This window comes from Serinus canaria, chromosome 1A (assembly GCF_022539315.1).
Source record: "Serinus canaria isolate serCan28SL12 chromosome 1A, serCan2020, whole genome shotgun sequence".
In the NCBI taxonomy this organism is placed as follows: domain Eukaryota; kingdom Metazoa; phylum Chordata; class Aves; order Passeriformes; family Fringillidae; genus Serinus; species Serinus canaria.
The window spans coordinates 53304420-53324791 of NC_066314.1; the positions used below are offsets into that span (position 1 = coordinate 53304420).

The following is a 20372-nucleotide window of genomic DNA, read 5'->3' on the forward strand; positions in this document are numbered from 1 at the left end:
TTACACTGAAATCAGATTTGTTTGTGCTCCTTTTGGGCATCTTCATCTGTCTATGGCTGCTTTTGATAGCTAGAAGTATGCAAAACGCTGAAATAGAAAGTGCAGGTTTACCTTTCAGTCTGGAAATAGAATCACCACAACATTCTTGCACCAGGAACTTGAAGATTCAGTCACCATCCTGTGAAGGTGTCTCAACAACCCAGTTTTAAATGGTACAGTATAGAGCTTGGGAAAGTTGGGATTGTTTTACTTGAGAAAGGTGCCAGGACAAAGCATAGGCTTCATCCTCACTTAAGTTTAACTTGTAAAAACACAGTCTGACACATTGAGTAAGGAAACAAAAAACTCCCTAATTCCTACTGCCAAAGTACTGGGAAGTCTTGTAAGAGCAGAGGGATCCAGAAATGACCACAATAAGTGCTACATTTACATCAGTTCTGGCTATGAAGCTATTATTTGATTTATGCCTACATAAGCTGGAGTGGTTTTTCCTTGGAGAAAAGGTTTATAGATCTTATGCATGTGTATGTGTCTGCTCTCGCCAAGTTTTAGAGCTGTTGGTGGGATGAGCTCCTCTCCTGCTCTTGTGTGCCCATGTGTGCACTTTTTATATAACTAGATCACATTCTCTCTCTCAGGCATCTTTATTAATGACAGCAGGCAGAGAGAGAGAGGCTTTGGTAAAACACAGATGTTAAACCCAAACAAAATCAATGAAAAAATCTTAATAAATTGACTTCTGGTGAAAAGACTTTTTCCTTTACTGCACCTAAAGAAAGCTGATATTGGCAACCTTTTACTTCAGCAGAAGATAAAGTTTATTGAAGAGAAAATGGCACATTTCAGCAGTGTTTTGTTCTAACTGGGGCATGAACAGCAGTTTTTTGATGATCCCTTTAACAAGCCTGCACTGTTCACCAGCCCTTGCACACTTTGTCAGATTATCACCTCTTATGTTGTTGATTTCTGACACGTAAGATGTATTTGTCTCTATTTTCTAAAGGGTTTTCAGATCTAAAGGCTGCAGAGGGAAGCTTCTACTAATTAGGCTTAGATTTCTAAGTGTATTCTGCTACTACTAGAAACTGAGTAAGAGGGAGCTCTGCCTTTTCTAGCTCTGAGGGAAATGTCCTCATTAGTGCCCATCTAGGAATAGCAAAGCTGACAATGCACCAAGTTTAAACAGCAGAGGTGACAGTGCCAGAAGCAGCATAACTGCAGCACTGAAAGAAACAGTGCTGAGAGACACTTCCACTACTGCCACCATTTTCCTTCAGAGCTGACAAAAAAAAAAAGCAACTTACAAGTGCATTTTGTGCTTATTAATAGCAAACACTTGTCACAGCAGGGTGTAGAGAAAGCTGCTGGACCACAGCTATGGTGCACATGATACTCTCAGCTGAAGTACATGAAGAAGCAGAAAGCATAACTCAACTATGCTCTTTATTTCTGAAATTTGATCAGTTTTGTCACCCTCAAACCAACTAAAGCAATGAGAACTTCAGCTATACAACAGAACTAGGTTTGCTTAAATCTACAAGTAACTTACAGATTAAAAATACTGGAGGAGGCCACCCTTCCCCTTCAGTTTGTTGGGCAAACTAAACTTTCAAACCATACAAGAAGTGGAAGCTACCTTTGTTACTCACAGGTCCAATAGAGATATGTGATAGTAATGATACATTTCTGTATATCACTGAAAATAAACGATATTTTAGGAGGTTGACTGCTACAGAGCACAAAGTTTCACTGCTAGAGTAAGGGGATATGTCTTTCTGCCATTTAGTAACTTAGTGCCAAAGGCTGATTCTAAAGCTGACTGTGGCAGGTGCTGAAACTCCTGTTAGACCATTCTGCCTCGGCCAGTAACAAAAGGCTCTTCTCTAGGATACCACTGCAGTGAGCAGAAACCAGAGACTCCCTTGAGAACCCTCAAGGCTCCCCCTCTGACTCCCTTGAGAACACCCCAAACTAAGCTTCCTTTCCTTGACATCTCAGACTTCAATCTAACTCTAAAATCTTGACATAATCACACTCATACATGGCATATTTTGGGCAATACAGAAGCCTAGTAAATGGAAAGCAAGTGCTTCAGGTCAGCATTTAGTGCCCTCACCTAGTTAGAAAGCTTTTTTTGCTTCAGACTGCAGAAACTTGTAACTTCACAGACGTTCTGTTAACAAAACAGAAAAGATTGGTTCTTAAGTAGGATCACTGTGGAGAAGCACCACTCCTATGTCCTTCTTCCAAAGGGGAAGGCAAAAAAAAAATTCCCCAAATCCTCACTGTAAACACTTTTTACCAAGTCTGTGAAGATATTTTCCAGTAGAGGCACGAGTGAGAAAACCACTTCATAAAGCTAACATAATGAATGGAAGCTCAACATGTCTAAAATTAAACAGGTTTAGCTTCAGTAACATTAGGTAACTACTGCACTTTGCCATAAGAGGCCAAGAACAAGTGTGAAAACATTTAGGAGTAACACAGCATTAAAAATATGTGAAAAGAACGTCCACCTTTAAAAACGCTTGTAGAAAACAGAACTGCTGTAGCTACACAAGTCAAAGGCAGGGTTTCCAAGTGCCATGCAGGATGGTACCAGCTCATAGGTGGTAGTTGTCCACAGTTAGTGAAAGGAAATGTTTTTCCTCCCCTCATCTGTAAAGCTTCTGCTGCCTATCCTATGGAGACAAGTCAAAGAGTCCAGCACAAGCTTCATTTCCAATGCCATTTTTGAACACCCTATCTCCTCTTTCTCAGGCTTGCTGGAGATACCCAACTCAAAGTCTTATTTCAATTAGCAAGTTTAGTACAGCTCTCAGCTACCAGGTGTATTTAGCTAAGCAGCAACACAGCAGGTTTGTAAATGTAAATCCCAGCCCCAGGCAGATGCTACAACAAGTAGGTGTGGCTGTGCCAGCAAGGGAAAGTGCAAGGATTGCCAAAGGAGGACCTGAACACCCAGGACCATACCTTCATTTCTTTCTGCTATGTATACATTTAGAGTTGGTGGTGTTTGGGAACATTTTATTTTGTACATGACAAGATTTTACACCAAGTCAGTTAAATAATACAAATTTACATTCATGAGGAATGTTTTTAGAAAAGTGAACTTAAAAAAAAGACCTCCTTTACCCTTAAAACCCCGTACCACCCCTCAACATTTTACAGTGGAAAAAAATCCCAAAACAATCTAATTCACAATCCCTCCTAACCCCCCAATGCAGGACAGTAGTTGAGTGCAGTTTACAGTTCATCTTTCACATCTGTGGATTCCTGTGAAGACAAAAAAGAGAATCAGAATATTACTTTTGGAAAGTGGAAAAAGGTTACAAGAACTGCTCCAGAAGAACAGAAATCTGTTCAGAAATTACTGTCACTGCACATTATATTATACTGCTGTGCAAACACAGCAGCAGTGGCATCAAAATTAAGTAGGTATAGTACAATAAACATTGTTTCTCAAATTTATTCTTACGTAATCTGACATTTAACAGTAGGAAATTACATTGCTACAAGCTATATATTTGCACTAGTCATAGGATATCATCTTGCAGGTGTCTTCCAAAAGCAACCCAAGAAAGGAGGCCCAGCTGATCCCTCATAGCAACTTTACAAATTAGTATTATCAAGAAGCTATGGTATTAGAAGAGTTCAGCATATCATCAAGACATAAATAAAACTGCAGACATGAGCTAAGTGAAGGCTGACTTCACATGACAGGTGAACTGTTCAGAAGCAATGGTGCTGTCTGGAGTGTTGTTCCAAGCCTGTATTGTAAGCATTTAAAGTTACACAATTTTTTTACACAATTATTGTTTTTGCCCACAAGCTGTGGAAATACCATGGATAATTATCTTCACTAGAGGATTTGTTGCCCTTTTCTTGCCACAGAGCACTCTTACAATCTCTAAAGCTTAACTCAGCTCCAGCTTTGAACATACCTCAGTGTCATCTTTACACAATACAGTTTAATAATAAATTTGTACTGCAGTTATTTTCCCCCTCCACGAAAAGCCTGGAACACCTGACACTAAAAGCTAGTGTCATGAAAGGCAAAGTGAACTTTATTGCCAGGTAGCACCCACAGATGTAGTCGCACATAAATATTGGAATATTGGCAAGAAAGCATCAAACCTGAGACCCTACCTTCTGTGCTTCACTGTCCTCAGCATCAGTATCCAGTTCCTCTTCATCCTGCTCTGCCTCCTCAGTTGCATCTTCAGGCTCTTCAGGTTCCTCATCCACCTGTACACAAAGGTCACAAGCAAATTACTTAACTTGCTTAAGTTGTTTAACTAGTTGTACACAAGCTAAATACAGGCTATGGAAATATTCAGTATTATATCCTAACATTTGCCACCAGCAACCTGAAGGAAAAAGTAAAATCTGTTTAGCACTGCTCCACTCCAGCAAAATAGAAGCCAGCAGATGATCTTGCACAGCGTTATGAGAACCTGTATTATTTGTACCCACTTAGGAATTTCTCCGTTAGAGAGACAGGAGCCAAAGGCCTGTGTGCCCAGTTTACTCCTGTAGAGCCAGCACTTAATTAAGGACAGGAATATGCTTAAGAAGCATAGGAAAATAGCAGAATCTCAAGCAGCTACAATGAAGAGCAAGGAAAGGAGAACATGAGTTTTAAGTACAGATTCATGGCTGGACTTTTGGTGGCCCACTTAACTGCAGGAAGCTGGATACATTTCATTTTATGCAAGTGAATGAAGCAGCTGCACTTTTTAAGATGAAGCAACAGTAGGTCAATTATCAGTTCAAGTAGAAGACAAACTAACCTTTGCATCCAGGTCAATGTTTAAACTCAAACGAAGCATCCTTTCTATTCTATCCCCATATTCCTTAGTGTCAGGCAACATATATCCTGATCTCAGAGTTGCAGTTTCAAACAATACCACTGCAAGATCTGAAACAGTTTTGTCATCTTCATTTTCCTAACATGGAAGAACACCAGAAAATCAAGAGAGACCTGTTAAAGCAGGTTGTATGCACCCAAGTCAGTCAATGTTTCACTACTGTTATTTATTTACCTTGACTCTCCTCAGCATGTCCTTGATCAGTGGATGCCTGGGGTTAATTTCAAATGTCTTCTTTTGGCTGGCATAGTAACTGAGAAGAGAAATTACAACATTAAGTTTCAAAGTACAGGACCCAATGATATCTTTAAATATACATACGCTGGTTACAGTCACAGTAACAAGTGAAATCCTCCCTTTCTTTAATACTGGTGCAACTATAAAAAGCACTCAAGTTACTAAGTTCATCTTCTTTTGCCAACAAATGGCAGATACCAAACGCCACTGACGAGTCTTGCTCACCAAGCAGTTTTACATACTGAGCTTGAAAATAACAATTTAAGGATATAATGGAGACTAACTTGGTTGTAAAATGACCTTAAAAACACCCAGGATCATCTGAACTGGGCGGAAGCTTGTTATGGGCACACGAAGCAATTTCATGTCTACTGCTACAGAATCAGTAGCTTACTTTGTAGATATATCCTTCCCAGTCTGGTAAGCTTGAGCCTTCATGATTCTTTCCATGTTACCAGACCATCCATACTGACTAGCCACAAGAGCACATGGAGATTGAGTTAAACGTTGAGAGAGCACAGCTTTCTCAATCTGTAGAGGGAAGAAAAAAAAAACAAACAAACCAATAACCCAAAACACCCTATTGTTAGTTCCCAGAGCTAATAGCTTATACTTAACAAAGTAAATAACTCAAACTTCCCTGTCGATTCAAGAATCTCTGAAAAAATCTAAAGTGATGTTCTAACTCATTATCTTCCCGAATAAAGATGTTATCCATAAAGACTCACCCATGAAGACAGAAAAGCTACTGCCAAGTCTGTGCTCAAACCATCTGCAAGGTATGTTGTAGCAAGCAGGACAAATAAAAATAATCACTACATATAACACAATATTTTACCTTGTCTTTGAGAGCTTTGTCTTTCATCCAGTTTAAGAGAGGCTCAAATTCCTTTTCCAAGGCTTCCCGACTCTCTTTAGACTTTTCACTTTCTTCAAACTTAACTCCTTCTTTTGCTACATTCTGAAACCTTTTGCCATCGAACTCTGGTAAAGCCTGAATACAGTATTCATCTACAGGTTCAGTCAGATAGATCACTTCATAGCCCTTTTTCAGCAGACGCTCAACAAATGGTGAGGACTCAGCCTAGCATGAAAACGTTTAAGATATCAGTTTAACTGCATTTGTAGCAGCAGCTACAAAAACCTGTACAACTATCTGGCAAATATTGGTACCAGAAAAACTGAACTGCAGTAGTAACATAAGCATGGAGTCTTCACATTTACAGTAAATACACAATTCGCAACATCTATGGTTATAGTTTTAGCAAGCTATAATATACTATACTCCTTCCCTCTTTCTTTCGCTCTTACACACCTCCTTTCTGCTGGCACCAGCCATGAAATAGATTTTGTCTTGCTTCTCTTTCATTCTTTCCACATACTGATCAAGGCTTGTGAGGTTACTTTCATGATGAGAAGACTGAAAGCGCAGAAGTTTAGCGAGCCGGGTACGATTGGAGTGATCCTCAATAACACCAAGCTTCACATTAGTGCCAAACTCTTTCCAGAATGTATCATTGTATTTTTCCTCTGCAATTTTCTTGATCATATCAAGAGTTTTGCGAACAAGTTTCTTTCTGATCACCTAAAAAAGGGCAGTAATACTGAGTTACAACAGTAAGTATTTTGAATAGCCCTCAACGCAACCTTACTTCACTACAAATTCCACTTTGTATCCCTGATCCAAAGTCCACAAGTAATCTGTAAACAGCAATAACTCAGTTTCCTTCACATTAATTTCAGAGCCATGCAACAAAATTCATCAAGCTATTAAGTCTCCTAAACCTTGATGCTGTTGAGCTTACAATGAAGGAATTTAAAACCAATTAGCTTACCTTTAACAATTTATGCTGCTGAAGTGTTTCACGGGATACATTCAAAGGAAGATCATCAGAATCCACCTAATTGAGAAATAAAATTTTCAGTACATCTGGCAGTATTTGAAGTTAAAAAATAAATTAAAGTAATATTTATAATACTTACAACACCTTTAACGAAGTTAAGATACTTGGGCATCATGTCATGGAAGTCATCAGTGATGAACACTCTTCGAACATACAGCTAAATTTACAAGAGCAGAGAGCACCCAAGTTACTGTAGGGCTTTTTTCTTTTCCACAAAACCATAAGCACACACTTTTCTGTCCTACCTTAATGAAATCACTTTTTTTGGATCCATATTCATCAAACAGTCCACGTGGAGCAGAATTAGGAACAAACAAGATGGATTTGAAAGTTACTTCCCCTTCAGCAGTGAAGTGGATATATGCCATTGGGTCATCATGTTCCTATGAAGAGATAACACTTTCAGTTGATGTGGGGAAAATACCAGTGAGTTAATAGGTTTACAATAATAACAAAGAGTTTGGCAAATAAGTGCAATTATATCACGGAGACAGAAGTTTAAGTTACAAGAGAAGAGTCACTCACATAAAAATAACTTTCCTACATAATCTTCCTGGAGACGTCCCAAGTTTTGCTGGATTTTAGTAAGCTAGTCACTAAACAGTTACCAACAGGACAATAACCAATAGAGTTATCATCACACCACAGTTAAGATACAGTGTTGTCTTTGTATGCTACAAAGACAACACTTCTAGGAAACTGTCTCCTTCTTTCTTCCACCACATGCAACAAACACCACAACCCTCAGACTAAATACAAATTTCCCTGTAACATTTAAACACATCAGTAAGCTCCCCATGAGCTGCAACACAATACTTTCCAAATTTAGTCTAATCAACACTTAGATGGCAGGAACTTCTCTCTGGAAAGAAGATTCATTCCTGACTGAAATGTTATAACCTTCCAAGCTCTCTGCATTTCCATCTACTGACAACAACTAATTAATTCTTCCTTAATAGCCCATTCTATAAGCACTTAGCTTTATTTACATAGCGAGAGATACTATAGCAAGCCTCTTGCTTTGGAATTATCTTGAAGCCCAGAGATTACCTTGGAAAAGGTTTTGTAAAAGGCTTTGTATTCATCTTCTTCAACTTCTTTAGATGGTCTCTGCCAGATTGGTTTTATGTCATTCATGAGCTCCCAATCCCAGACGGTCTTCTCAACCTAAGTAAATAAACACAATAGTATTAAAAAGACTCATTCTTTACTTCAGGTTAGGCCAATTAAAGGCACTCCACTGAAGCCAAAACATAAAACAGCATATAAAAATCCCAAACATGCTCTCATTTACAAAATTATGCAATGACCTGGACATTCTCATTTTAAGTATACACACTAGAGCAACACATGGGAACAAAACTTTAGTCTACAATGTAGTGTGTTCCATGTTCATTTAAACATTCTCTAAGCACCAGCATTTCTGTTCTAATGCCACTCTGGAAAAATCTTCTCAGCAAAGCATGTTAAATTTAAACTCGTCAACAGTGTCAGGTTATAGAATTCCGCTACCATTTCAAGTGGTTCATGCAAGTACTTATAATTAGCTGTGACCACAGCTTCACAAAGCTACTGCCAATCATCTGCCTGACTTCTACCTAGACGGTTTAATTTGAAGCCTTCTCTCCTACCATCTCACTTTAAAAGGATTTGCTCCTTGAAAGCACACACTACTGAAATGCACCTCTACAAGACTACCTAGGAAAATTGCTATTTGACCTGAGTTACAGGACCCCAAGGCTAACAAAGCCTACCTTTTTAGTTTTTGGTTTCTTATCTTCCTCCTCTTCTTCAACTGCTGCCTCATCATCCATTTGTTCTTCTTTCTCCTTTGCATCCTCCTCTTCAATGGGTTCTTCAACAGTTTCTGTCTAAAGAGACAACCACAGGTAGGGATTTGAAGACCTTGACTTCCTACCAGGTATGTTGTAGTACTCTCTCAAACAGTTTAATCTTTCACAGCACTAGCCTGATTTTTCTGCTATTTGCCTGTAGCAAACTTTTCTATGAGTAGTATTTTTCAGTTGCTTTTTCATTAATACATACTTTCCTTCAATACACTGGGAGATCACCACTCAAATTTAAGTTTCTCAATGCTTTACACATAATGCTTATGAGAGACTTGGTGACACACTTTTAAGCTGGTGCTATACTAAGAAAACATCACAACAGGCCTAAAATCTAAGACACTGTCCTGTTTCTTTTAGAAGGGTATCTGGCTATGGCTCTACTTGAAAACTTAACAGAGATTCCATCTACCAAAGCCAAGAACAAAGATCCTTATCAGTAATTAGCAGTGTTTTTATTTTGGTAAAGTTCTTTGAGCTGGAATAACACCAAGTTCCTTTCAAGTTTGTGATTTTAGCAACAGACCAGCATTTGGGAAAAAAAAAAAAAAAGCAAAAAACCCCCAAAATCCCTAGTAAAATAGTAGCCAAAAGTCAGGAAGAGAAGAGTTTCAGAAATTGGACAAGAAGCAGCTCTATGGCAGGCCCTCAGCATTCATGAAAGATCTGGCCATGAAGACACCTTAACCAAACATTATACTGAACAATGCTCAGTTGAATACACTTACCTTGCTGCTCCACACATATATGGGGAAGTTTATGAACTGGGAGTATTTCTTCACTAGATTTTTAACAGTGTCTAGCTCAAGGTAATCAGATGCTTCCTCCTTCAAGACAAGGCTAAAAAAAAAAAAAAAAACCAAAAAGCAAAACAAACCTTTTTTAGTGCTGGACAGGTATTGACAGTTTTATAGCAGAATATACATTTCTTATGCCTCAGAGATTGACCAACTGAGCCAAAGCATAGTGCTAATAACCAAGAGTGAGAGTTGATCTACATATGGGATCATTCACTTAAAGAGTTGGACTTGATGATCCTTGTGGGTCCCATCTCAGAAGAACCTGTAATTTTTGCTGCAGCCGCAGCAATATAGATTTATGCAAGTAAACTTTTTTATTAGTTCAGCTCTAAGCACCTCTTAAAAAACACAATTCTTACTCAACCAGCAATTGTTTTCACTGACTGAGGCAGAACACAATATTCCAGAGATTAAATGAAAACATCAAATCATATTGATATGATTTGATGCACCCTCATGGGCTTTACTTCAAACTAGAGCACCAAGATCAACTTTTTTACACTGAGTGCCTCCTCCAGAAAGACATTCTCTAAATCCAGACCAAATAGATTTACCTGTTCGTGAAAGCAATGAGAATTGGACTAGCAAACTACCTGATGCAAAGTGTGAATTTTGCATCAGACCAGCCTCACTGATATATAAATAGCAGTCAGATTCCAAACAGAGCTCTACAGCCCCTGTATAGGTTTTGCCAGGCCAGAATTGTGTTGAGTGACTGAATGAGCCTGAAGGGAGCTGAACTGTCTGGAATTACTTGTTGACAGTTGTCAAGACATTCACAGTTTTGTTAGCTCATCTAACAGAACATGAACTACATTTGTTTTTGGATGCAGTTTGTATTTTGCATATTTCTATTAAACTGAAGAATAAAGCTGTATTACAAGAAGTAAATCAGTCACAAAGCTAAAGTCACTCACATAGTCCAATAAGCAAAGTGTACCCACACAATCTTTTTTATTTTAAGACTAAAGAAACAATACTTACGTTATGGTTGTGCCACGTCCTAAGGTGTTCCCTCTTGGGTCATTGATCACAGAGAATTCATTTGAATCTGACTCCCAAATATGCTGAGTATCATTGTTGTGTTTTGATGTGACAATAACTCTGTCTGCTACTAAGAAAGCAGAATAAAAGCCAACACCAAACTGGCCAATTAACTCAGATGTTGACTGGCTATCATCCTGCATTTCAGTCATCTTGTTTAAGAATTCACTCGTACCAGACTTTGCAATGGTACCCAGGTTTTTAACTAACTCCTCCTTTGTCATGCCAATACCCGTGTCTGTAACATGAAGCATGTTCTTCTCTTTATCACACTGAAAAAAATAAAGACAAAAATGCTGTTTGACTTCACTGTGATTCTTAATACATGCCAAGGAAAAGCGGTACATAGTAGCTATTCAAACATGCCTAGTTACAATAAACTGAATCTGCAGTAACTACAGAAATGAGGAAGACCTTCTTTCAAAGGAATCCAATACTTCAGCTGCTCTCTATAAAACCAGAAACATATCTTTACCATTAAAAGAGGAGTAGTCTTTGAAAGACTTAATTGCAAGGGTCCTCATGTGGTCCTAGTTTGTACTTGCATCAGTATTAAGCCAAAACCAGAAATTTAATGATGGAGTGTATTTTTGCATTCCTCAACCGTTTCTTTAAAAGATATGTTTGCATCTAATTCTTCTTACCTTGATTTTGACTGTAAGTTCCTCATTACCAGCAAGAGCATTTTCATCAGTTAATGATATCAACCGTATCTTATCTAAAGCATCTGACGCATTTGAAATAAGTTCCCGCAGGAAAATCTGAAATAGGAAACAGTAGTCAGAAATGCCAGGAGAGAAACAGACACACACCTCCCAAAATTCTAACATAATATGAAGATGAAGGCACTAACCTCTTTATTTTTATATAAAGAATTGATAATTAGCTTCATCATTCTGTTCACTTCTGCTTGAAATGCAAACTTCTCAGATTTTTCTCTGATTTCTTTGATCTGGGATGCATTTAGGCCATCTAGCTGGATAGCTTCTTCCTCTCTGTTAGGACAGTGAAAAACTTATCACAGAGTCTCATCCACAAACAGCAAGACTAATTTAATTTTATCACAAAGCAACAGCAATAACTCTAAATCACTGATGGAGCACAAAATTACATGATCACAGGAGTCAAGTGCAAGAGCAGCAACCCTCAACTACATTACCATAATCCAAAAACTTGAGTGAAAATTCATGCTTATAAATAAGACTTTTTAAATTTAATTAAAAAAAAAATACTAGTAGTCTTAAAGCTACTGCAATCCTCAGCATGTGGTGCACCTCACAGGGGTAAGGTATTTCATGGGCATTGAGCTATTTCATCCACAAGCACTAAACTGACACGATTTATGACATGCACGAGTAAGCCCAAATTAACAGTTATCGATATTTCATAAAAACAAGTTGAACTTTTCTGAATCTAAGTACTCAAGCTCAATTTTATTTAGAAGGAAACAATCTTCACAAGAACGTTTCCTCCAGCTGACAGGATCTCTCTTTTGAACAGCGTTCACCTCTTACTTCTGAGGCATTACTGGTGCTCAAATTGACCCTTTAAAAAGCAGAGCGCTCCAGGTACCAACCTCTGAACAATTTCATCATCCGTTCGAGACCCTTCTCTGCTTTTGCCCAAGTCATCTTCCACGGTCCCATCTACATCCACCTCATCGGCTCTGACAGACACTAGGAAAACAAGGAATCTAGCGTTCTGAGCCCTATCTCCACAATAGGCATTGCCCAAATTCTTCGCTTAACACCCCCCCCCCCCCCCCCGCCACGCTTTCAGGCTCAGCGCTGCCCCTCCGGTCCGCCTACATAGGGGAGTTCAACCCTAACGGAGAAACGAGAGATGGGCAGAGGGAGGCCCCCTCCTACCCTCCGCCCCCGCACGTGACGGCGGATGAGCCGCGCAGCCCCCTTCCCCCACCGCCCCAGCCTCGGAGAGGGCCAGGCCCGGGCAGGGCAGGCGAGGGCGCGAGCACCGCTTTCCCTCCCCGCGGAGGCAGACGGAGGGGTCCCGCCGGAAACCCCACCTCTCCTCGGCGGCCTCCGTCCCCCTCACCCCAGCAAACAGCGGAGGAAGGCGGGGGGGGCCTGTTGGCCGGGACCCGGCGACACCTCCGCCAGAACCTTCTAGAAACCCGCAGGCGCTCACCGGCCAGGAGCAGCACAAAGGCAAGAGCGAGCCCCCAGACCGACTTCATGGCGGTCGCAGTAACAAGAGAAGAGCCCCCAGCGCCGCCGCTGAGCCTGCACTCCCAGACCCGTCCCGCGCCGTCAGCGGTCCCTTCAGAACGGTCGGAGGCCCTCCCCCTCCCCCTTATCAACCCCAAGGTAGGGGGGAGGGGGGACGGGGATGGGGGACGACAGCACCACTCGGCCCAATAGCAGCGCACCACGCCAAACACGCAGCCAATGGAGAGCTTTGAAAGGCGGGGCCTTCAGCTGTGGCAGCCAATCGTAACTTTCCATGTGCGGTTTCCTGCGGTCGGAGCGTGGCCGGTGCCCATTGGCAGGCGGAGCGGCGCTCGGCCAATGGCTTGCGCGGGGGGCCGTGGCCAGCACCGCCCCGCGCGGCGCTGCAATGAATGACATGCGATGGTTAACGGCGGCGCCATGTGGGGCGCGGCCACGGCAGTGACAGAGGCCGTCTTCCGCGCGAAACACCAGCTCCGACCGCTTCTGGGGACACCCGGGATGCTCGTCGGGGAGATGTGGTGCTATGGCAACGGGCATTTCCGGTCGGGGCGGCACTCCCGAGTGCCGAGAAGAAATAAAAGTCATGATTAGAGCAATAACCAGCTGGGCCGAGCGGCGGGAGTAAAGCCAGGCCTGGACCGCCGTCGCCGCCGGCAGGGGCAGGACGGCGCTGACGAGTCCTGCCGTCCGCCCCACCGCGTAGGGGCCGGAAGGTGGGGGGGGGGTCACATGCGCCATTCTGCGCGTTGTATGCCGGGAGCTGTAGTTCGCGCTATTGGTGCTCCGTTGACCCTGCCATGGCTGGGTCCCCCCGACCAGGTGTTCGGGGCCTCACGGCCCGGCTGTTGTCCTTGTGACCCTGGCCTTGGCGCTCGACTCCTCTCTGCGCGCCTCGTGGCTCACACCCCTTTGAGAGAAACCGGCTGGTCTCTGCTGAGCCTCTCTGGGGACTCTCGGTACTGCTGGAGGAAAAGTCAAGCCGGGTGGTTGGTAGGTTTCTGTATTTTGGTTTCCAGCGCTCGTCAGGGCAACCATTTTCCCGGGAGCTCTTTAGTGCACCTTAGCCTACCTTGGGGGCCGTTGTTAATACACCCGTGGCTCTCTTTTCCCGCCGGAGAGTGGCGGCTCCGGCAGTTGCCTCTGGTGTTAGGGGACACGGGACCTGCCGCCCCAGTGCCACCTTGCCGGGCAGGGTGAGTGTGAGGGCAGTTACGATCTGTGGCACACTAAAAGGGAGCCCCGCTGCTCCAGAGATGAGACCTTTCCCATGCATTTCCAGTGTCCCTGGCAGGGGTTACAGCTTGGGACCTGAAATGCAGCCTGTGCAACTTCTGCAGTGCACCACTGTTAACGGCTTATGTTAATAAGTGACTTGAAACAACTTACAACCCCCCTCACCATCCTGAAAAAGTCTGCCCAGACTTGCACGTGCCAGTCACCTCTTTCGTCTTACATGTTTAACTCTAGACTGGGGAAAGAAAACATATACCAAAAAAGCAAACTTGCAAGTAATGATTTAATGAACTTTTTACTTGGAGAGGAATGTATTTGAAAGAGATTGATTGATTGGCAATGTTGAACGCAAAAAATAAAAGCCTCACTGTGTTTACAATTTCACAAACACAGAGTTTAGTCTATTTATCATCTTTAGTTATACAATGGGCCAGATAGATTTTTGTTTAACTTTAAAACTCGGTGTTGTACCTTTCTGTCCTCCTGATAACTAATGTTTATGGAACTGAAGGAGCCTTTGTAACAAAGAATTGGAGTAAAGAATGTCTATCTTTGGGTTCTTCTTAATGAAGTGTCGTGCTTTAACCCCACCTGGCAACAAAGTCCTGTGCAGCTACTTCCTCACTCCTCCCCTTGGAGTGGGGGAGAGAATCAGAAGAGTAAAAGTGGGAAAACTCATGGGCTGAGATTAAAGGTAAGCAGAAGCCACACACGCAAGCAAAGCAAAACATGGAATTAATTCACCATTCCCTGTTATGAACAAATAAAGTTATCCTTTTTTTTTTAAGAGACCGGGCTGTAGAGGAGTTTTGAGTTGAGCTGGGAATTGATCACTGTCCAAGAGTTCTTTGTTAGTGAAATGTTGTAATCACCTGTTGAGTATCCTTAAGTATCACCGTTTAACTCTCTATTGTGGAGAATTTTTGTTTTTCAGTACCACCCTAGCCTGTTGCCAGGAGGATGACAACCCCCTTCAGACGGTGGGGAGAGGGGGATAATTGCATCTCAGGAGACATGCAAATTTATCTCAAAACCCAGACTACATTGGGACGAGACCTTCTCCAAATCCTGGAAAATACCCCAAAAGAGACGAACCAAAGCAGAATTGAGAGGTCAGGGTTGTGTCTGGACAGCAGGGCCAAGGTCCGAAGCCGGCAGAGACGCTTGAAAACCTCGGTCACTCCTCGCCCCGGTTAAAAACGATGCCAGTCGGACCCAGGACCCCCTGGACTAACAACCCATACCGCAACCCTTTGTGTGCCCCCATTGCCCTTGCTAGTAGAGGACTCCCGGCTCTGCCCACCTTGGGGACAGACCTGCAAATTCTCTTTTTCTGGGTCACTGCTGGGAGCGGTGGCAGAACTCTGCGAATCTGCCTAAACCCCCACTTTTGAGTAGATCACTTTAATAAGGGCATTAAGAGAAGGAAAATCTCCTGCCCCTGTTTATTTCATTCCCCATGGCAGGCAGGTGTTCAGCCATCCCCAGGATAGCAGGGCCCCAGCACACACAGCAGTGATTTGGGAAGACGAACACCATCACTCCCAACATCCTCCCCTTCCTCTTCCTTCCCCCTGTTCTGTACTCTGAGCATGGTGCCGTATGGCATGGAATGTTCCTTGGGTCAGTTTGGCTCAGCTGTTCTGGCTGTGTCCCCTCCCAGCTTCTTAGGCACCACCAACCTCCTTGATGTTGGGGTGGTGTGAGGGGCAGAAAAGGCCTTGACTCTGTGCAGGCACTGCTCAGCAATAACCAAAACATCCCTGAGTTATCATCAACACTGTTTCCATCCCAAATCCACAACAGAGCCCTGTGCCCACTACTGTGAAGAAAATTAGCTCTAGCCCAGCCAATACCAGCACAAGAAGGCAAAATTCAATTGCAACCTCCTTAAACAACATGTAAAGCTTTTCTGTATGATTTGCAGTTTTAATAGGTGTCCTCACAGATCACAAATTATATGAGAAAAAAAAGAACGCTTACTCTTCCAACACATATGTGAGAATGACTGTGAAAAATAAATATGAGAGGTCAGTATCAGGGTTGTAAGTTAAAAAAATCTGTCAGGTTTTTGTGAAGATTTTTGTGAAGTTGAAGAATTATTTTCTGAAGAGTAGTCTTGTTGAAAATACAATTTCATTATTCAGGAGTCTAAGCAGAGAAAGTTTATTTTTTCTAAGACTCACCTACAAGCAGTTCAGGATTTGATTTCCTAATTGTGCCTCTGTGACTCCCAGAGTGACATGTTGCTCTATGACTGTCATTTGAAGGACACAGAGATAAACAGAGTAGTTATCTCTGTCTTGTAGAATTCTTGCATTAGAAGATTTTTCTGGCATTTCTTTTTTAGCAGTCATTTTGCTGGCAGCAGGAAAATTTAATGCTTTGTGACAACCGTTTTGAATGTTGGTAGCTGGAGTAGTAAGAATACAAACCAATTCTGTTATTGATTGTGCTAAGCCAACACAGATTTTATATTAAGTTTTGTGGAATTCAAATTTTATTGCTTACTTTGTCCTTATGATTATACAGTGTAGAATGTTGATTTTGAAGGAAATACAAAACCAGATAAATCTGTATTTGTCTGTTGAATTTAAAGGCTAGACTAGTAAGATTTGTAATGAGTTTACCAGCATTGATTGCTTGATGTAGATTATACTGTTTGCTTTCATGAATGCCAATTTGGATTACCCAGGACAAAACTGATAGGCAAGAATGAGGCAGCTGAGTACTTATGCTCTCAGAAAGAAAGTTTATTCTCTCTACAAGGAGGTTGTAAATTGGAGAAAATTTCAGCTTAATTTCTGCTTTAAAAACTCAAGACAGCTTTTAAGCTCTTAGTTGCACTGACTACTGCTGCCATTCAAAAGAAGTCTGAGTATCACCTTTCAGGAATTAATACCAAAGGGGAGATGTAACTATCAAGTGATGATAGTTCTTCAGCAACTTATCTGCATTACAGAGGTCTATAAAGCAATTAGATATGTTTTGGTAATTGTATGCATAACAATTGAAATTGTCTATTTTAGCACTGTGCTTTTCTGTTAAGTAAAAACTCAGGGTCCTGTGGTGGTAAAAGAAATGTAATACAGGCAGCATCTCCTCCCATACGAACAGCAGAGCCAGCCCCTTTCTAGTCCATTGAAAGCAACTTGATCAGGTCATCCCCATGTCAGCATGGAAGTAACCTCTCTGAAGCAGGCCATGGGATTCCAACTCAATGTTGGAATTAGCAAGAAGCATAACCTTTGCAGAAATAGCTGTAGAGATAAACTGAGAGGAGTCCATAAGACCTGACTGTGGATATTGGACTTAACCAATTAAATTAGCCAGCTAATCTTTCTGGGCTCAATCTGTAACAACGAGCCAGTCCTCCTTTCACTGCCCTGCTTTGGCTCTGTCAGATTTTTCCTGAGCTGATTTAACTTTCTAGCCCAGAAAAATACTTGGTAGTTAAATCAGCTTAAATCAGGTGCAGGCTGAACCAGACACAGTAAAGAGCAGGAGTTTGTGGCTAAGAGAAGGTGATAAGAGAAGGTGATATCCTGTTTTTTGTGGTGGTGAGCTGAACCTGGGATGTAAATTACATAGGAAAAGATATTGTACATAGGTGCAAACATAAGGAAGCCATAAAACTAAACAGTGAGTTTGCAATTTCAGAATATCATCTCTCTTAGTACACAGTTAAATTGAAATCGGCAACTAATGCAAGTTACATTTTTGTTCATTGATAATTAAAATGCTTTAATTCATGTCACTGCTAATCAGCCATTTTTGGCCATTCTGTATTTGAAAAAGATATGTGAGTGATTTTTTGGTGAGAATAATTAATACAGTCTGAAGTTTGTACCATCAAATTGAACCTTATCTTTCCTACATGATAATGCATTGGAAATATGAAGAACTACTTATCTGTATTCTCTATGATTAAAGCTTAAGTGGTATCTTTTAAAATAATACATTGAGAGTTTATATTCCCCCCACCTGTAATGTCTGTATCAGGAACTAAAAACTGTCTGTACAGCACGAACTGAAGACAAAGCCACTTACATAAGATGTTCTGCAACATCTGGGACTGAGTGTGAATATGAAACAAAGAAAAAAAAATGCTGCCAGTAGCTAGCTTTTCAAGCTGGGTATCCAAATATTAGAAAAATTTAACAGTAACTACATACAACCAGGATTAAACTACTAATGTTTGAAGTTTGAAGGAAAGTGTTTGTTTTTCAGGTATAACTTGGCTTTTGTTTGTCTTTATCCCATTTATCTGGAGGCTGATGATTTCACTGCAGCTGGCATTGTTGAAAAGTCTGTAATCTGTGGTGTGTCCCCCTCATCAAATATTTTTGAAATTTGCTAGGTCTTCATTGACATTTCATGCTCTAGATCTTTATAGCAGAAGAATTCACAGAAGAGAATGGATTTTAAGGAGTCTACCACTAACAGCAAAATTAGTTAAGATGAATATTTTAATCTAAAAGAATCTTTGTACAGATAAAAGAACCATGTTTTGATCATTATGAAACTCTCCTTGAGTCTTCAAATACTGAAACCTCTGTAAGTTTCAGTATCACAAGAAATCTGCATCTGGGGCAACATATTTCTGTGGTTAATGCCATTTCTGCCCACTGGCACTCGCTTTGCTCAAGAACAGAGGCGTGAAGGTATAAAAGGTTTCGAAGACGAGACATTAAGCTTTAAAAAGCGTGTTTTCGTTTTTGCCCTCCCCTGCCTAACAGCACGGGAGGACGAAAGAACCAGAGCGGTGGAGCTGCAAGCCTGGAGCTGGATTTGCAGGGCGAGAGCTCGCCCTTGTGGTCTATCGAGGGATCAGCTCTGCCAGGTCCATAATGTGCACACGGCTGTGTTGGATTTGTTGTTCCTCCTCGTTTTAGGAAATATTTCATCATCGTATTCTCCTTTTGGCACTGCCTTTATATGTTTATCCCCTTGTAGAGACATTAGGACCAGAACGAGGCATTTCTGAAATATTTCAGCTATTCTTTGCACATATGTATGCACGCATGTATTTAAAATATTTTTCTTTTTAATAGGGACAATATATTTTTTGTGGTTACACAAACTGCCATCTTCTTGAAAATGTGTCATGGTTTCTTTTTCTCTTCTTGTGTCCCAGAAAGGCTCTTTGCAGTACTGCTAGAGAAAGTTAATAGACAACCTTTCAGCAGCACACATTTATGTCAGGAAAAAACAGCCTTTATTCCTCCATTCAAAGGAGTAAATTGCAGTAGCACGGGAACTTTAGAGCAGTTAAATGTACAGAAAGGAGCACCAGGCTCTCTGTGAATAGATGGAGGTGTACTTTAGTTATGTATGGCTTATGTTGCTTATATGTTAAGTCAATTGTAATGTACCTGGAAACAGAAGGGGCCAGGACAGAAATGTCTTGCTGGACTATACCTCCCCACGATACCTTATCAGCTGCCCTACCAACATTGCCACCATATCTTTTACTTCCGAAGGAAAGGCACTCCAAGCTACTTGGCTTGGCCATGCCTCCAATACCATGCCTAGTTTTCCTAGCTACCCTACCCTAGCTTTGCTTGCTTGCCTATGTCTGCCTTGCCTAGCCCTACAAATAACAACATCCTGGCTTTGCTTTGCCTTGCCTACTGCTCTTTGCCTTGCCTTCCATGCAGGTAAGGCAATGCAAAGCGAGTATAGGCAATTGTAGGCAAGTCGTGGGAGAGTTTGGCAAGGCTGAAGCTGTGAGAGGAAAACAAATGGAGTGGTAGGTGAGAGAAGTCCCAGAAGTTAGAGGCAAGGCTGGGCATATGAAGTAATGGTAACAGGAAGGGCTAGGCAAGGCAAAGCCCTGTAGGAAAACTGTAGGCAGGTCAAATGTGGGGCATGGGCATGCAAGGGAATGCAAAGCAACAGAGAATCAGCAGGGCAAGGCAAGGAAACTGTTGGGTTGCCAAAGCAAGGAAAGTGGCAGGTGCATTCACAGGTTGCTGGTACACAAAAGTGACCAGGAAAGACCACTTTGTCCAGCCTTGATCTTGCATGGGCCATCTCTAATCTGCACCTAAGACACTTGGGTTGTCTGCTTTCCTTTGTATGCAAAATAACTGTCATTCTGGTCCTGAAGCCCAAGGGTGAAAGAAGAATTTTGTGTCCAAAATTCAAGACATGGAAGGATAGATGTCAGATGAAAGCTGTCAGGACTGATAGGTGTGTGTGCTTGCACACGACCTCCTCCAGGCTTGCTCTCACATGCTCC

The 20372-nt window shown here is 41.7% G+C and overlaps 1 protein-coding gene across 1 annotated transcript; it reads right to left on the reverse strand.

Annotated features, from left to right (window-relative positions):
- Positions 1 to 3010: 3010 nt before the first annotated feature.
- On the reverse strand, positions 3011 to 13017 carry HSP90B1 (heat shock protein 90 beta family member 1). The gene is made up of 18 exons (XM_030237823.2): positions 12852 to 13017; positions 12280 to 12379; positions 11557 to 11698; positions 11348 to 11464; positions 10644 to 10975; positions 9588 to 9699; positions 8767 to 8883; positions 8063 to 8179; positions 7258 to 7395; positions 7092 to 7169; positions 6944 to 7009; positions 6424 to 6693; positions 5947 to 6192; positions 5503 to 5639; positions 5046 to 5124; positions 4794 to 4949; positions 4150 to 4248; positions 3011 to 3276 (listed from the first exon to the last, which is right to left on the reverse strand). The coding sequence occupies exons 1-18, from the start codon at positions 12898 to 12900 to the stop codon at positions 3247 to 3249; spliced, it is 2385 nt and encodes a 794-aa protein (XP_030093683.1). The 5' UTR covers positions 12901 to 13017; the 3' UTR covers positions 3011 to 3246.
- Between the last annotated feature and the right edge of the window lie 7355 nt (positions 13018 to 20372).

What these genes read in the sequence shown, in the direction of transcription:
- HSP90B1 (XM_030237823.2), bottom strand. Translation starts at nt 12,900, where the DNA reads ATGAAGTCGGTCTGGGGGCTCGCTCTTGCCTTTGTGCTGCTCCTGGCC. An exon ending in CTTTATATAAAAATAAAGAG is followed by an intron (nt 11,465 to 11,556) that starts GTTAGTGCCTTC and finishes TTCCTATTTCAG; the next exon opens with ATTTTCCTGCGGGAACTTAT. An exon ending in ACATGCTGAGGAGAGTCAAG is followed by an intron (nt 4,950 to 5,045) that starts GTAAATAAATAA and finishes CTTCCATGTTAG; the next exon opens with GAAAATGAAGATGACAAAAC.